Source organism: Pelobates fuscus, chromosome 3 (genome assembly GCF_036172605.1).
Source record: "Pelobates fuscus isolate aPelFus1 chromosome 3, aPelFus1.pri, whole genome shotgun sequence".
In the NCBI taxonomy this organism is placed as follows: Eukaryota; Metazoa; Chordata; class Amphibia; order Anura; family Pelobatidae; genus Pelobates; species Pelobates fuscus.
Window position 1 is genome coordinate 315,887,986 of NC_086319.1, and position 18,068 is coordinate 315,906,053.

At 35.4% G+C, this 18,068-nt stretch overlaps 1 protein-coding gene across 1 annotated transcript; it reads right to left on the reverse strand.

The window, feature by feature from the left end:
* Positions 1–344: 344 nt before the first annotated feature.
* HAPLN3 (hyaluronan and proteoglycan link protein 3) lies at positions 345–15,237 on the reverse strand. Its single transcript, XM_063448886.1, has 5 exons — positions 15,133–15,237; positions 9,703–9,868; positions 5,335–5,709; positions 3,184–3,486; positions 345–904 (listed from the first exon to the last, which is right to left on the reverse strand). The coding sequence occupies exons 2-5, from the start codon at positions 9,821–9,823 to the stop codon at positions 621–623; spliced, it is 1,083 nt and encodes a 360-aa protein (XP_063304956.1). The 5' UTR covers positions 9,824–9,868; positions 15,133–15,237; the 3' UTR covers positions 345–620.
* Between the last annotated feature and the right edge of the window lie 2,831 nt (positions 15,238–18,068).

Sequence of the window (18,068 nt, forward strand, 5' to 3'; positions counted from 1 at the left end):
TCATATTTGAATTATCTGAATTCTGGATCCAAAGTATTGTCTTGTGGCAGGTTCTTCTGACATCAGACAGATTAGATATGTAGTACATACGTTTGTGTGCCATACTTGGAATTTCCACATGTGCTACAGATTCGGTTCCAAAAATATTTTTTTTGGGTTGTCTTCTTTTTTTACTTCATGTACTTGCACAAAACAATCAGCCATTAAACAGAATTCACAATAGGAAATAGGAGATAAGTAGTATCATATACGGTCATATATCGGCAATGGCATTCTCACCCTATATATGCAAGTTATTGACATTGTATTCATATGTATTTCCTTCTATTAACTCTATTAAATTGGCGAAAACATAAATATCATGACATATAACAATTTAAAAAAAATATTAAACCCATGTCTTAGAAATAACACATACAATAAAAAGACAACAGGGGGACAATTGACTGCCTGATACATGGCCCCAAAGCTTATATTTGCATATATTCTGTTTTATGGCCTTCCTGGGGGAAAACTTTTCTGCAGAGACTTCTCATTTTCCTGTGTGCACCAGGACCAGTCTGCTAGAATGGAAGGAAATTCTGCCCAAGTGACTGTCCAAGCTTTCAGAAGGGAATCGTTTAGCTCATCTTGTAACAAAATACTCCAAACTTATTGTGTCTTGCTGGAAACCCAAAACTTCGTACTCCAGGTTCGGGAGGTCCACAGTTGGGACGGGGGAAAGCGATAGGGTATCGGACACTGCCATCATCCAACCATCCAGCATCACAGCGGTCAAGGTCAATGAATTTCCAGGCAGCAAATAATTGTCCAACCTTTGCAATGTGTGCTCCGTCCTCTTCACAAGCTGCTTTGGCCTCTTTAAAAGTTAACTTCTCAGGATGCTCGAGGTAGTAAACTTTTCCTAAAAGATAAGAGATCATAACAGGCTCACTACTAGCATCAATCAGAGATAACATTTTATATTTTTATGCTAGAAAGACAACAAAATAAAACATAAAATTGAAGTAAAGAATTTGCACTCATTTAATTATGTAAAGTGCAAAATATTTTTTTTTCAAAAATAACAACTTGTAATTGTGATAACAAATTTGTGCAAAATGGTTCTGAATTAAATAATGGCTTGTAATTAAGAAAATCGAGCTCGCAACTAAGCGCTTCAAATTCCAATTAACCCCCCATAAGGTATAACTTACAAAATAAGAGTGGCTTTGTTACTTGGAATTTAATTGCTTTGCAATTTAACAAACTAATATATCTGTTTACTTTTATATATCAGGGAGAAAAAAGGTTTAAATGGTATAGAGCAGAAAAATTGACTGCACACCTTTGTTTTTATTTATGGTTAACAAAATCAAAAATACTTTGGATAAAAAAGATGGAATTGTCAGTCCTGCAGTAATGATATAATATAGGTCGTTTTAAACCCAGAAAATATGTCAGGACAAGTTTATAGAGCAGAACAAATTTTCATAGTGATAGACAAATGACTAGAAAGATGAAACAGTTTCACGAGATTTCCTTGTATCACACAAACACTAGCTATAATACCCGTTTCATTTCTTTGCTGAACTTATTGAACCAATATTCAGTGCCTCCAGTTGACAACAATTAAACGTGAACGTTTAGACTTAGTAATTGGTGGAACCTCTTCTAATATGATGTCCACTAAACACTTAAAAGCGAATCAATCACAAATTGGGGGGATTTGCCCCATTCTTTTTTATCAAAGGGCTTCAAACCATTGATAAGTCAGGGCCTTCTTAAATGAACTGCTCAATCTTGGCAACATCACAAAATTTCTGTTGGGCTGTTCAGAACTTTCAAAAAATGTAATTTTATGTTCTTCCACCATTCTCTTTTAGATGTACTTCTGTGTATAGGGTCAGTGTATAACTCAGTAATATCTCAGTAATATAAGCACACTGGTATATATATCCTCTAGTAAGACAACTATCGGATATATTCTCTTTAAGCACACTGGTAATTATTAAGAAGAAACATTTGCTAGTCTTTTTCCTTACATAGACTACAGGTGGTTTTGTCACATTTGTGGATTTATTTCTTATATCATTTTGTGTGAAACTTTTTAAGGAAAGATAAATACAGAATTCTGTAACAAAAAAAAGGTCAGCCTTCCTGTGGTATGGAAAGTGGAGAATTTGTAGCATATTATCACAATATCAATATAATAAAATCGTAAAAAAAATATTAAGGGAGTTATTCAATACAAAATAAATCACCATTGAGAAAGGAATTGCATATTGTAGGTAAATATAGCCAAATTTAAATATTTATTTTTACAGTTTAGCAATTTTAGTTTAGTTTGCAATTCCCTTGTCAGTGGTGAACTATTCCCCATTAAAAACCATTGAGTCTTTTAAATAGTTTGTCGCTTTTTTTGAAACAGAAACCAGACTATTCAGTCCAATATAATCCAATAATGAATAACTACAGATTTTCTAGGAAAAAAAAAGAATAAACTGATTTATATACGGTCTGGTACAAATACGCTGTTTACTCTCACAGCTGAATATTTGCTCACCTTTCTGGTACACGAAGCATTAATTCTGCAAACATTGCTAAAATAAACAGCTCTGTTTTATAGCGGACAACATATGCACCATTGTACTCAAAGTTTACAGCAAAGGGATTAATAATTTATCTGCCAGGAGAGTGAAATAGCTTTCCCATCTTCTCAATACACACTAGCTCACACACATGGCAATGCACCCAGACCATGACTCATAAGGTCAGCTATACCTAACTGAGAGATTAGTGCCTTTTAGGCATACTCTACTTTTCTAATGTTCCTTCTCTGGACTGCTTTCTCTGACAGTTTGGAGTATTTGGGGTATTACATTATATTCCTATATCTTCCCCTACTGAAAGTGCATACAAGCAATGTAAGAGGTCTGTGCCAAAGGAGATCTGTGCCACATAAGACTTTTCAATCTCAGCTGTCCTCTTTAACCACCATGGATACTTTTCCTTTTTATGTCACCCTTCCAAAGTGTGTGTATGGGGGCATTTTTTGCCAGCCAGGGCTAAATTGCTGTCTAGCATTTTACGATGATGATTTGCTTGTTGATATTGTTTTATCATTGTGTGTGACCCCCATTCTTTATAAAAAGCCCAGATGTGAAGGCTACTGATAATAGACATGTGCCTCTTGGAGCTCACCTTTTAAAGCAGACGAGAAGCAGAAAGCATCATATCTGTGAAGGTTCTTGTGACGTTCTCCATAGTTTCTGACACCTGGAGCCATATTTTTCCCACCACAAGGTTCACGCGGCAAAGTAATTGGGTACTGAACTGTGCCATCCATTATCCAGCCAGCATTGCACCAATCCAAACCATCCATCCAGGCCTTGAACAGCTGCTCAAAGGAAGCCAACATGGAGTCTTGTGCTTCACAAGATTGTTTCGCATCGTGGAAATTCAGCTGGTACCTACCATGATGAGGTTGATAAGGGAATACAACTCCTATAGAAAGAAGACTTCAGTTAGCACAGGGGCTAATCAAATGTTTTTCAAATCAGAGAAGACTACCGAACAGTGATATCTAGTGTGGCTCTCCTTGGATTTTAAAGTACTACATGTTATAGAATTATAATAATAATTATTATATTCTAATATAACTAATATAAAATATCATAAACATTAACTAAATATTGATAAATAATTTCACCTACGTACATTGATCTGGTTCTAGAACATAAGAAAATGCTATATAATACAATTCATGACAGCCTGGCATGCCATGTAAATACCAAAAAATATAATTTGTTATTTCTTCTACTGAACTCCCCAACCGAACCACTGGCCATGAAGGTCCTGCCAGCCTTCAGAGTCCCTAATGCTGAAGCCCCATCCCTGGTTACTATATAGCAGCCAATATTTTCATGTAGTATTAACTCAAAATGGATCACTGAATCTGTATCACTGAAACTCCACTTTTCAACAAATATCTGAAGCTGTGGCCAACAAGAGCTTTGGTGCTTAGTAGGAGCAGAGGGTAAACACTGCTAATTCTGAATTTAAAGGCTGGCGGCTACGTAGAAAAACTGAGGTTTCTCTACATGTTCCCATCTCTTCACTTTTATAATGTTTTGTCTAAAATTTGCAACTCATATTTAAAATGTCCACAGTTCATGGATGAAAATGAAATTTAACCTATATGTTAAATACTATATTTACCTAACTGGAAATATGTCAGTATGCTTAGTGCTCATTCGATTATGGAAAGAATCATTGTCATGCTGAAATATCTACAATTTAGAATAGATCTGCATGCCAGTTATTTAAGGGTTACTTTCTAAACTCGGGATTAATGGCAAATTTAAGGCAAAAATAGCCAAATTGAAAAATTCTCCAGTCATTTTTTATTTTTTCCATGTCATTTGATCCATGTCATATTTAGCTCGTATTGATTTATATGTTTCTCCATGTAACATAGAACAGAATGTCTTGTTTGAGTAGCACATCACCCATCCACTTGTGATTTGAACCTATTATCAGTAAGCTTATTAAAGTTCATTATTTTTGTTTTTCTGTGTGCAGCATGTTAAGTAAATCATAATAGTTGTATTTCTTTACCATCAAAAATACAGCGTAAAAATAAATAAATAACTCAAACATTTTGTAAACACTGACATCCAGTGGTTGCTTCAGAAATGTAAAGTAAATACTGTTACTGTACAATTGTATAGAATATACGTGTTCGCCAAGCACTGAGCAGAAGCTGAGCTCCAAATTCAATTGTTTCCAGAAAATATTTGCTATCTGATCTGTCAATTGAGTTAATAGTTTAAACTAGTGGTGAAAAACTAACCTGCTTGTTAATGGGTTTCCTATACAGCTGTTCCAACATCTCGCACCATTTATTTTGGCTTCATAAAGACCCAAACTGTTGCTGGATTTTTTTTTTTGGGGGGGGGGGGTGGACTTTGCTGGGAATTTTCCTAGAAATAGCTTGCAATAATGGAAAGAGTAGACTTGACAGGAAAACAAGAGTTCTAACTCTATAAGTAAGTAGTGGCACCCAAAGAATATGGAAGAATTAGATTGGGAAATGAGATGTTAGGCCTGAAAACCCACCAATCAGCTGTCAGATCTAGAATTTCAAAGGAGAATTCCCAGGTATGAATTCATGCCACCCAAGACAAAAGTATCCTGACCACCTTATATCTATATCACCTGTTGCAATACCTAGGATCCAGAGATTGCAACGCCAAATCATTATATTGTTCATGCGTAAAATTCTAAAGCCAGGTATTTTACGATAACCTTAATAATAGGTATTTGTTTTTATTTATTTTGTTAATTACTTACCACGCAGCTCCAGTTCCACTATTCCACTTTCATCTTCCAGACCATCGATGACTTCACACCTGTATTTACCATAATCCTCTAGTGTCAAGTCAGTTATTACGAGGGACACCTCATTTGGAGTGTTTTGACGCAAGTAAACACGACCTTTATATTCACCAAAACTCTTGTGACGTAAACCAATGGCAGCAAGAACATCCCTCTCCTTGGTGTTATCTTTGTGAAGTTTGGACCATTTGACTCTGATTTTTCTCTCCGATTTGTGAATCTTTGGCTCATAATGGAATGAGCAAGGAAGTGTAATATTGCCACCGCGGTAACCAAAAAGGGCATCATGAGGAGTATTCACCACAAGCTTCACACCATTAAAATGAATGACTAGAATGGAAAGAAAATGCAGAATTTGTTGATGAGCAGTTTTTAACTTTAGAAATTTCTGCTACCAATTTATAGCATTATTTTTATCACATTTTGTCAAAAATTCAAAAAAAAAATTACTATTGTTACTATTATTATTAAGAACTGGGGGGATAAAACACATTCAAACAAGTTTTCTACAAAAAAATAATGACAGACAGATGGAGATGAGGGAGAGATAGAGATAGATAAATAGATAGATAGATAGATAGATAGATAGATAGATAGATAGATAGATAGATAGATAGATAGATAGATAGATAGATAGGTATGTATATGCAGATATTGTCTTTTACCAAAATCATCCACTAGATGGAGCTCAGTTACAATCTACAGTAAGGAATAATGAGGTTTTTTTTTTTGGTTTTTTTTTACAAAAGTCTGCATTTTGACAAACCAGGGAGTGACCGTACATAGATATTGGGGTAAATTAATTGCACAGTGAGTTGTGAGTTAATAATTGTCTTGAAAATTGTGTCCAAAAATTGCTGAGATGGGAAAAATATTGAAGTTAGTTGTTGATTCACAGAAAGCTCAGTGTCGAATGAAAAAACACATGGGAACTGGCAAAATGAGCCAAGTTGGAGAAGCTTCATTTTAACACATAAAAAGTTTAGATTCAACAAATGCTTCTGTCTCATGCCTTCATGAAGAAAGGCACGAGTTGTGAGGTTGAACTATTATTAAGTACATATTAGTGTAAAAAATAATGCAGTCCGCAGTACAGCATTTGGAACATTGAGAATATACCCATTCACTTAAACACATACATAACATCTCAGGGCATCAAAACAATAACCCTTCACACCGAATCTGAAATAATGTCCTTAAGTCCCCCACACATCGGGGCATTATAATGCATAGACTTGTTTTTATTTTGCAAAAAAAATCAAACATGTAAATATGTTCTATGCATCAGTGATGAAGTGAAAACATGTTGATAACAATAATACATTGAACTAAGAATTGTAACAGTGTTTTTACTATATGCTCGCTTAATTTATTCTAATTAATAACATGTTTTCATTTCATACATGTTTGTGCATTTATTGACTAGGGTGTCTATATGTACAGCTGCTATTATCATTTCACATTATGTTGGCTGAACACTCCCTAGACACACATTGTGTCACTGCAACACAGGTAATAACTTCACACAACAAGCAAGAATAACTCTGGAATGTGTTGCTGTCACCCTTACCCCAGTGCCCATTGGTGAAGATTTGAAAAGGCATGGTAAGAATCACTAATGAAGGAAAGGGGAAGAAAGGGGATCTGTTAAAGCAAGGGAGAAAGATAAAATAGAAATAATAGTTAGTAAAAGGTGACAGAAGACATCGATGGCCTGATGGAAAAAGGAAGCCAAAAGGAACATCATGACTTATGAGGACACAAAAAAATTGTTTTGTATGACTGTTATGGAGTGACATGGTATATTTTGATTTGTGTAAACAAGAGATCTCCTGCACTCGGTCAATAGTAGAAAGAACAGACTGATCCAGGCACTCAAGGTGTGTAAATCAGGCAGGATTATTGAAAAACACAGCCACGTTTCAACCTCAACTGAGGTCTTTATCAAGCTTGATAAAGACCTGAGTTGAAGTCGAAACGTTACTGTGTTCTCCAGTAAACCTGCCTGATTTACACACCTTGAGTGCCTGCATCAGTCTGTTCTTTTATGGTATATTTTGATGTCTGAATCTGGTAATGAAAACATGGTGCATGCTTGCGCTTGGTCAGGACTAAGGTAGACCAAGGCTCAATAACATCAAGTATCTCATTTACTCTAAACATTCCTAAAAACCTGCACTGCTGGGGGTAACCATGAGATGGAGCCACACGCACTTTCTCAGTTCTATGACCTTCAAGAACTTGCAACAAAAATCAACAAAAGATGATTCATGTGGACATGGCGCAGGTTACTGTATAATACCTATAATAGTAATATATTACAGAACGAACAAAATAGCACTCTGGTTGATATGTGTTGCCTGGAATATGCATTGAGTTATTTTGAGACAATAAAATCTGAAATTTGAAGTGATTGTAAAAATGGGCAAGATATTTGTTCTCATGAATAATCACTATTGATTTTCTTTCCTTAAACCTATGTCATTTCAGATTTGCACTGGATTGAATCGTGAATTGACTGGTTAGTCCAAGTTGGAAATATTTTTCTACAGCAAATATATGATACCAATGTTTTTGTTTTGCTTTTTTTTTCCATATCAAATTCCAAATCTTCCAGCAGGGGGCGTGTGAGATCATATCTTGCCATTGATTCACCAAATCTCTTCTCATACAGTCCGATGTTACAGGTACTTCTTACAAGATACTTAGGGCTGGTCAAGGTTGAGACTTAACCAAGGAATGTAATACTTTAGGCTAAATTACTTACATTTGGCAAAACTCTTGGCTATTTTGGCCACAAATTACACATTCCCAAGAAGATACCTAAAGGATTACTGTTATGCGAATAACCCTTATTATAATTGTAATTATTTATATACAACAAATTCCGCAGCGCTTTACAATGGGTGGACGAACAAACATGTAGTTGTAAACAGAAAAGTCGGACACACAGGAACAGAGGGGTTGAGGGCCCTGCTCAATGAATGTAGTACCCAGAACTAACATACAGAGCGGCAGAGAGACTATTTTTAGAGCTTGGGCTTCTTACCTTAAAGTTCATAACTCTGGAATATCCTGTGTTACTATTCTTTAGGTGAAAAGTGCTTTACCTTTTGTTATATATATATTTATACACACACATTTTTATATTAGTGAGCATTTTGGTTTTGCTTGCTTTTCTGTGTCAGACAACAGATTTGTACTTATTCACCTCTAAAATGAAGCTCTAACAACTTACCCATAGATTCTAATTTGTCTTCTGAAATTAAACAAGTAGAGGTCCTGAGCCCTGATAGAGAGCCGAAGATGCCCAATATAAAAGGCAGATGACCATTTGGGTTATATAGGGAACTGCCTAGAGTTTATAACGATCTAAATCTTGAAAATGTTCAAGGAAGCAATAAGTACACTAAATGCATTATCTTTGCATTCTACTGAAGCAGGATGTGTCTAAACTTTAACATATGTTTCATAGTGATTGTACGCTTGGGGGAGCATTAAAATGACAAGGAGAATACATACGATTTCCAGTCGTGCCCACAAACGAACGTCAAGGGAAACCAGCATGATCCCTCTGGGTATTGCTATTATATTTTAATTACGAGAGCATTTAGTGCCCCGTTAAAACAATTCTTCACCAACATCAAGGTATATTTACACAACAAGACCATTTGTGTTTACCTTGTCACATGGAAACACAACTAGTGACAGCATTTAACAGCTGCATGGCTTTTATAGTCCCTACATACTCATCTAATTTGGTTCCCTCAAGTCAATAAACAGAGCTTGCCATTTTTAATTATGTATGTATGTCATTTAAAAGTAGAAAGCTCAGTTTCTAGTTAGAGGCCGGTTCTCCTTACAAAGTTCATATGTAGAAACATAAAACATTTGTCTTTAAAATGTTCAAAATTACAAAAAGAACAAGTCGTGGCTAACTTGAATATCTGTTTTCCAAATAACCATCATTATGCATACTCTGTAATTGTAAAATGAGTTGTCCTATAATTGTAAGGTTATTACTGTAAGGTTTTTGTCATTTTTGTGCTTTGACTTAAATAGAGACATATTTACCCAAAATAAAACTGAAACATCTTAAGGGGTAAGAGGGGGGAGTGATCTAACCATAGTTATCTGGTTTCCATAGGGATTAAAATAAATTTTGGATGCTGTACAGTCTTCTGCCACCCATTACTCCTTAGATAGTACCATTACTGGCACAATTATTTTGGACCAAAGCAAACAAAATGCTTTCTGTCTACCACACAATAGCAGAAGAAAGCAGAAATAAAGTTCTTATTGAAAACTGAATATTCATTTTACCTTCTCCATTCCCATTTCCCGTTTTGTTGTTCAGAATGTGATCATAATAGAATCCGTTGTAGAATGGGAGACAGTAGCAAGCGTTGGCTAGCAAAAGAATCCCAGCTAATCCGCCAAGCATGGTGTTCTTCTACTGTTATATTATTCCAAATCAGATGGTCACAATCTTGTAAAGGAACAGAAAAAAAAGGTCAAATTATCAAAAAAAAAAATGTATTTATTATTATTTGCCATCGGTAACAGAAAATAAACTCAAGCTTGATCTAAAACCACCATCAAAAAATGTTGTGATTGTTTATCAAACAGCTAAGTGTTTGTGGTTTCAGCAATGGTTTTGTGTAGCAGCCAAATAGTTTTACTTTTCAACCAATAGGAATGCAGGAAAAGCGGTCAAATGTAACAGGAATAATTAAAGTATAGTTTGTCGAGCAGTTGGTGAGCTTATTTTTGTCTCGACAAAGTTGAATTTTTTTTGGGGAGGTATATCTACTAAATAGTGAACTATAAACAACTGACATCAGACCTGCATATTTAAGGACATCATAGTTGCAAAAAAAGTTGCAAAAGCCAAAGTAAGATGTTTTAAATGTGTCATCAGCTCCATGATTTACTGTAGTAAATAAGATCACTGGTCAGATTGACAACAAACAGATGTAAAAATCTGGCTAACAAAATTCACTAAAATATTATTTCACAAGCTTCACGTCAACACAATTATTGTTATTATAACTATTAACAGTATTATTTATAATGGACAAATTCTTGAGCACTAGGGGCAGCAAGGATGTTACAAGATTTAGCATAAAAGATGCACACATTAATCTGCACAAGGCACACATCTGGGTTCTCACTGCACTGCCTGGTGTACTCATTCCAGCTCTAATTACTAAATCTCTATTTAAAAACAGAAAAGTGTGACATGTTGGATATATCTCTAAATATGTTTCTATTTTTACAATTTCAATAACCTTGAAATTGAATGGTATCATATAGCAAGTGTACTGTTTCCTGGGGGTGATAAATTAGGTTATATCACAGTATTCAAACCTCTTCTTTTTATGGAAAGGCAGATATATCCATAATCTATATATAAATAATCTCTAAATGTAAGGATTGCTATGAAAGTGAATGACAGGCAATGTCGTAATAGTTCTAAAGATAGGTAGGTGGTAAAATGAAATTATTTTAACCTTTCAAGTGCTTGAGTTCTAAAGAATGTACAATATAATACAATATGACAGTGATTGACACTTCATGCCCATCATTTTATGTTTTGTTTGAACAGTTTATTAACTATCAGGGTCCAAAATAGCTCTGTTTTAACATCAACTACTTTGGGTTAAAATTTGAAATTCACTTAGAATTCTCACTACAGTGAATAACCCCTGTATGTTGTGAATGTAGACCAAAACAGACCATATGGAAAGGGAGGTGAACTTGAGAAATGTTCTAGCTCAGCTATTTTAAACATAATTTTGGAGTTCTTTTTCTTGGCTTTCCACAATTAACTGTTAAGCAACTAGACCATTCATCTTCAAAACAACATTCTTAGAAATATGCTATGTTTCTTCCTTAAAACTCTAACCTCAACTATAAAAACCGCTGGGAAGCCAAGATTTGGGGGGGAAAAATGTAGAAAATCCATCCTGAGGTTTAATGTAGGTTGAATTTGATTGACAGTTGACTCTCAACCGTACAAGTGATGTACTTGTATGAGAATTAAAACGTGTTTTCTAATATTTGTGCATTTGGTTAATTTAGCAATAAACCATTTATATCGTCAAATCAAAATGTCCATGGATTACTTATTATTATTATTATGTGTAGTAATTTTACAGTATCAACATATTCAGTAGCGATTTACATTTATACATTGGCTATACATTACTGCTAGTAACTGACAAGCAGCATCATGATAACAGATATAAGGTGAAGATGTCATTATACATTTTTATCATAATTATTACTTTAGCTATAGAACACTGTCATATTACATGGCGTGGTACAACGAACAGATACAACGTACAAGTGAATGGTGACAGGTTTAAAGATATTTGGGCCCAGTGATCATACCGTAACATACTCTGGAAAGAAATCCATTTACACAGCTGATCCAGCGCCATAACACCTCTGTCCTCTCTCTATATGTGTTTTCCATTCTGTATTATAGACCATTTCATTTTCTGTGAAACTGTGTAATCGGATCTGTCAGAGAGCCGGTAACATATGCTCCTGCAGGCGCAGTTTATATGGGAAAGCCAATGATCTCACATTAATATGCAATTGAAATTAAATCATCTGTTTGCACTGTAACCTGGAAGGGTGTTACCCACTCTATCCTAAATTTTCTGTCATCTGCATTGAATTCTATACAGAAAGCAGATGCTAACCCAAGCCCCATTGGGGAAATGAGCAGACATCAAAACACAACCTCTGTTTCCAGTGACACTGAGTTATACCTATAGGGTACAAGGCACTTTGAAGCAAATCTCAATGGAATGTCCGGACTTTAAGTATCTCTCTTTCAACCCTTCGACACTAAATTATAGTGATTGAGGATCTGAACTTGGCGAGAGCTCCAGCAGAAGACAATATTACAAAATGGAAAATGAACTCACAATGCTCCTTGTATGTTGCATGACATTAGAGTGCTAATCATGGCAATCTACCCACTGGAAAGTGAGGAACTCAAGCTGTAACAGACAATTAAGTCAGTTGGCTGCACTTGCTGTATGACCCAGGGTGAATGAAGAATGGGTACAAGTGTCAACGAATTATTTTAAAAGGGAAATGGAAAATGTGTAACATCTGTGCTGCCTTTGCTGTATGCTGATCCTGGCTGGGAATTCTTCAACTTTTTAATGCCATAGAGCTCTATATAAGTAATTGTCAAACAAGGCGTTGCTCATATGTCTGGCACAAAAAGAGTTAATGCCTTTTGGGGCCTAAAATATCCAAATCTGTTAAAAGGAAAGAGGGATTATTGGTAAATGAACACTGGGGTTGCAACACTGGATGTGTATGTGATAATGGCAGAGGATAATGATATAAAGAGAATATAACCTACTACTGAAATTCTAGTCTTATTAGAGGAAATTAGCTATGTCAAACAATAAAGATTGGGGCTCAGTTTCAAGTTCCTTTCCACCCCCAGATTTGCTAATGATCACAAAGGCCACAACAGCTGCTTGGATTGAAGGAGTTTCTATAGAACAACTATCTGCAGTGCTATGTATAGTGTGCGTTTTATTTCCTGGCAGTAAATGTGTTTGGCATATAGCTGTTACTGATTAATTGCCAGCAATACTGCAGTAAGCTGGAAATGAATCTCTCCATATGAGTGTCTATATATACACTTCTAGACTCCATGGAAACAGCCTTATCTAAAAAAAAAAAAAAAAAAATACAGAAAGCCTGTTATATATTCAATAGATTTTACAATGTCACTTCCCAACCAACACTGTCACACCTTGATGTCTTAGTGATTTCTATCGAACAAGTTAACAAAGCTCAAATTCTGAACTTTCCCACATTTCCTGTTGACCCTTTACAATGGCTATTTAATGAGGAGAGCTGGGTAATATTTAATGGTATGTTGACCTAGATTGGCTTGGAGGAAATAGAATGAGATAGAGTCAGTGAGTGTATGAACAGCACTTCACTGAAGCTAATTTCAAAGGAATTTTAAGTGGGGGGGGGACATACACATCAAGGTCACAAATTCTTCCCCTATAATTATCCCCCATTCCAGTAAGGACCTTAACAAGGACTTCAGATATCTGTCATATGTGCTAGATTAGCACTTACATGAAGAGCTTTTGAACAAGCATGTATCACCCATTAATAAGATCTGCAGTTCATATTTCTGTAAGAATGTTTAAACAGCTCCTATAAACCTTGTTTCTAATCCTTTAATGGCATTTCTATTAAGATGGGCACACTTCTAACAGGGCACAATATACCTTGTTATACCTTGATCTGTTATACTATGAATCTTTATTATTATTATTATTATTATTATTATTATTATTATTATTTAATAATAATTAAAATATATTTGATTTTGTCTTTAAAGTTGCACTGTATGCTTGGAAAAAGTACAAACTACCCAGAGGTGAGGATTTATACTAAAGGTATTTTCTTTGAGACACTGGAACAATATTAGCAACTCCTACTAATGATAATCTAATGATAAATTAAAAGGAGTGCACTGGTTCTTAAACAATAGTGAGTGCTATCGTGCTATATATTTATTTATCAAACAGTTCCAATATATAATTTCATATAGCTGATTGTCATAATATACATGTATGTATGTATGTATGTCTGTCTGTCTGTCTGTCTGTCTGTCTGTCTGTCTGTCTGTCTGTCTATCTCCATGGCTTGCTTTGAAGTTTTCTGACATTGTTTATAAACATTTTGCACTTGTAACATGGTACATTTATTTGGAGCTTCTGGATTTTAAATGTACTCTAGAAGACGATTTATTAATTGGAGCCATTTAACCCTTAATATGACAATCTCTGGAACATCCTAAATCCCCAGGGGATACAATGTCTTTCCAGTTATTATTATTATTATGATTGCCATTTATATAGCGAAAACAGATTACGTAACGCTTTACAATATTATGAGAGGGAGATGTAACTATAAATAGGACAATTACAAGAAAAACTTACAGGAACAATAGGTTGAATAGGACCCTGCTCAAACGAGCTTACAGTCTATAGCAGTTCACTCCAGAATACCATTTAGGACATGATGCAAAGGCTGTTGTTACCACTTCAAGTATTCTTGTTAGGATGGTGTGTAAAATGAATCAATGAAACAATTGCATTTGTGAAAATAAAATTGTATTAAATATAGTCATTTTAAGAGACACCTGAAGTCATACCCAAAGCAGAAAACATTTATTCCACTGAGCTCTAGTTCTGAATCCTGCTTTATAGATGAGATAACATGCACTGCAATCTAGAATCTAGAATAACTTATTGTATCAAAATGCTAATAAATGTAAATTAAGACTGAATTTGTTCATACAAAGCACAATGCTTGCTTTCTCAAACAGAGAAAAAAAAATAGCAAAATAAAAGAATAAATGAAAATAATTGCTTGTTCTGGTGGGGAACACAGACAATGATATTATCATGACAAAGAAAACAATTGAATATCACAATAAATAAAGGAAATGACTGCACCTTGATGGTTTTTAGATAAAATGTTAATGAATATACAGATACAATTGCAAGCAATCATTGCCTCTTTTGTATTCAATGTATGGCTGCCAATATAGTGTGATCACAGCAGTTTAGTGATGCTTCATTAATTCTGCAAAACAGTCCACAAATCATGGACCCAGAGGGACTTTCACTTGATCATCTGGAATACTTAAGTCATCAAAACCCTTAGCAGTAGAAGTTCCATACTCACAGTTCTGCAAGCTTGCTCTGGTGTCTGGTTTAAAAAAAAAAAGTCTTTGTATTTCCTGGACACTTTCTGTGACTGGCTATTGAGCTCTGTAGTAAAATGTGTTTGGGCTCCAGTTAATGAGTGTTCATTGGCAGACAGGAGGCAGAGCACGTCACTTGAAACCAAACCCTCAGCCATTCCTGGACACAGCCCCTTAAAGGCACACACAGGGCAAATGGCTTTTTGCAAAAGGGCTTCTAAATGAATGGGTGGTGTTTGGATGTGTGCCAATCAAAGCAAAGCTCCATCTTTTAAGGGGATAACAATGTATCAGCTCCCTGTGTTGGAATTTGGTCTAATCATTTGCACATTCTTGGCTTCAGTGCAGGAATGAATGTGTTAAAGCCATTCCACAACCCCCTCCCCTTTCTTCTAGATGGCGAAATTCCAATATCCTCTATAAAGAATTGTATCAATCACATTCTTATCATGCCATGTGTATTAAGGAGATGCACTGCAGATGTCTAGTTAAAGTGCCACCTGTAGTTTAATTGCCTATGTAAAGTTTTATGAATCACATATGACACCCCTTTGTGTTTGTTGAGTGCTATATTAACAGCTGTAACTAAGTCCTAGAGGTTACACTGTTACAAGTGATCAGCCATGCAGTAAATGAAGTGTCTTGGATACATTGTAAATCCCACTCCCAGCTTGAGTATCTGTGAGGATCGCTGGTACTGACTGCTTCATGGACTGATAAATGTGCTGCCCAGCCAACAAGGGGAAATGGTCACTATTTTTGGCACCAACCTGGGAAATCTGCAGGAATACACTTTCAAAAATGCTGAGGTCAGCTGCCAGGACTACTCAACTCACAGATCACACAGGAGCACTCACATTGTGAATCAGGAAAAAGAGCAATTCTGGTGCAAAGTTCTGAAAGTGGAGCAGTATGCAAGAACATTGGGATTTGTGTAAAAAATAGAATTTCCAGGCAAGTTATAAAAGTGACACAATCCGCAGGAATATCTCATTGGTTCATATAGCTTTCTGCTTAACTTTTAAATATTTTATTCTTATTTTTAAGCGTAACCACCATCATAGCCATAACTGTAGTGTGGGGAAACTACTAACTTTGAAGATTTTTTTTTTAAATGAATAATATTAAGGGAGTTAAAGGGGAATTCTCACTTTCAACAAAAAATTACAATAATAATAATAATAATAATAATAATAATAATAATAATTAATGCTGTGTTTGCTTATCTCTAACATTTATCAAATATGTTTCCAAAGAATGGACAATAAAACTAATTGTAGAAATCCACACTGCTTTGTATATCTCTCCTGGAACTGGGTGCATGTGTATTGGTTCCCTGTTCATAATGGTTATAAATGTTACCATTCTGCCTTTGAATATAGTGGAGGAATAGAGATTGAAACAATGTTTCTATTTCTACTCTTCATTTGCATTATGTGCCCTGGCTGTGCCTGGCCTCAGCTGGCTTACAATGTCTTTAATCTTAATCTGTAATACACATTTTTAAAGAAAAAGGAGTGTCCCATAAAGTTAAAAATTAGTATAGTAATAGGTGATTTTCAGTGTCTGATCCAGTTGTTTAATTCTAGTGAAATTATGGTTTCACTTTAACCTCTGCTAAGGGAACATTCACCTTCCCAAATGCATTTTATATCCAAGTCTTTGAGATAATTTATTACTGTTTCACTAACAGGGTTATTCACTGAGGTGAGAATTGCAGTGAATTCAAAGTGCAATTTATATTGTAGACCAAAATAGATTAAATGGAAGCAAGCTGACCAGCTATTTAGAATTTCTGACAATTCTTACATTAGTAAATATCCCTGTTCATAATCACTTAATATCTCTCTTTCACTTACTTTACATACACTCATTCAGAAGCTAGTCACTGCCTCTCTGTCAGAAGTGTGCTTTGATATATCTTATTATAAATTCTAGGTATAATTTTACAATCATTATACATTGTGAGAATAATGCCTGCTTAGATGCTCAAACTCAATTTAAAGTATGAAAGGGCCACTTTTAACACCAAAATCACCACATCTTAGATGACATGTCCAGTAGGTCATATTGCTTCTCTATGAGAAGCATTGGATTGGACCTAAGATCATCCATCAGGAACATTTCATTGAAGGATGAGTACATGTCTGACAGAGACTACCTGCATAAGGTGACAAGTGTTCAGAGGGATTAGGGGTAAACACATCAGCCTAGTTATCAGATCTAGAATTTCTTGCATAACCCACCAACCAGGTGTGGCTCTTTCTAATTGTGTTGGGTATCCAATAATTTATAAATAATTTTATTTATTATCTTTTAATCCAATTTCTATGGTGAGACAGAAGAAAATAGACAAATGTGGTTCCCTTCTGGGTTTTAGGAGGTCCTATTAACCCCAGGATTTTTTCAAATAATGTATTTATTGCTATATTGTATATGCTGGAAGCAGACAAAGCCAGTGCACCTTCTTTTTATGGTAACAGTTCAGAAATCATTCTGATATGAATTCTTGAGCAATACCCAAAATATCTATCCCTACTACAGGCACCTGGCCACTAGGGAGACCCTTTTTTTTTCCCCAGCAATTATAATGTGCATAATAGAGCTTAAATAGGCTGAGGGGGAGAGATAAGTATCGGAAGCCTTGGTCAGTGTCCTCTCTCCGGTCAGTCTTAACAGCAAAATGGCAGTGACAGTTATAGCGGGTGTAAAACATAGTGCTGTCCCAGCTCCAGTGTCAGTGTGTGAGAATGGACAGAAAGTTGAAGGGATTGCATCACAGGAAGAGCATCAGAATCGCTCAGTGATGCACATTGTTTAACAGCTCCTGCATCTCTAATATCATCAATCTGACTGGTCTACAGGTGACAAAAGGGGTTGAGTACTTTGCAAATAACTTTTAAAACTCCAGCACTCA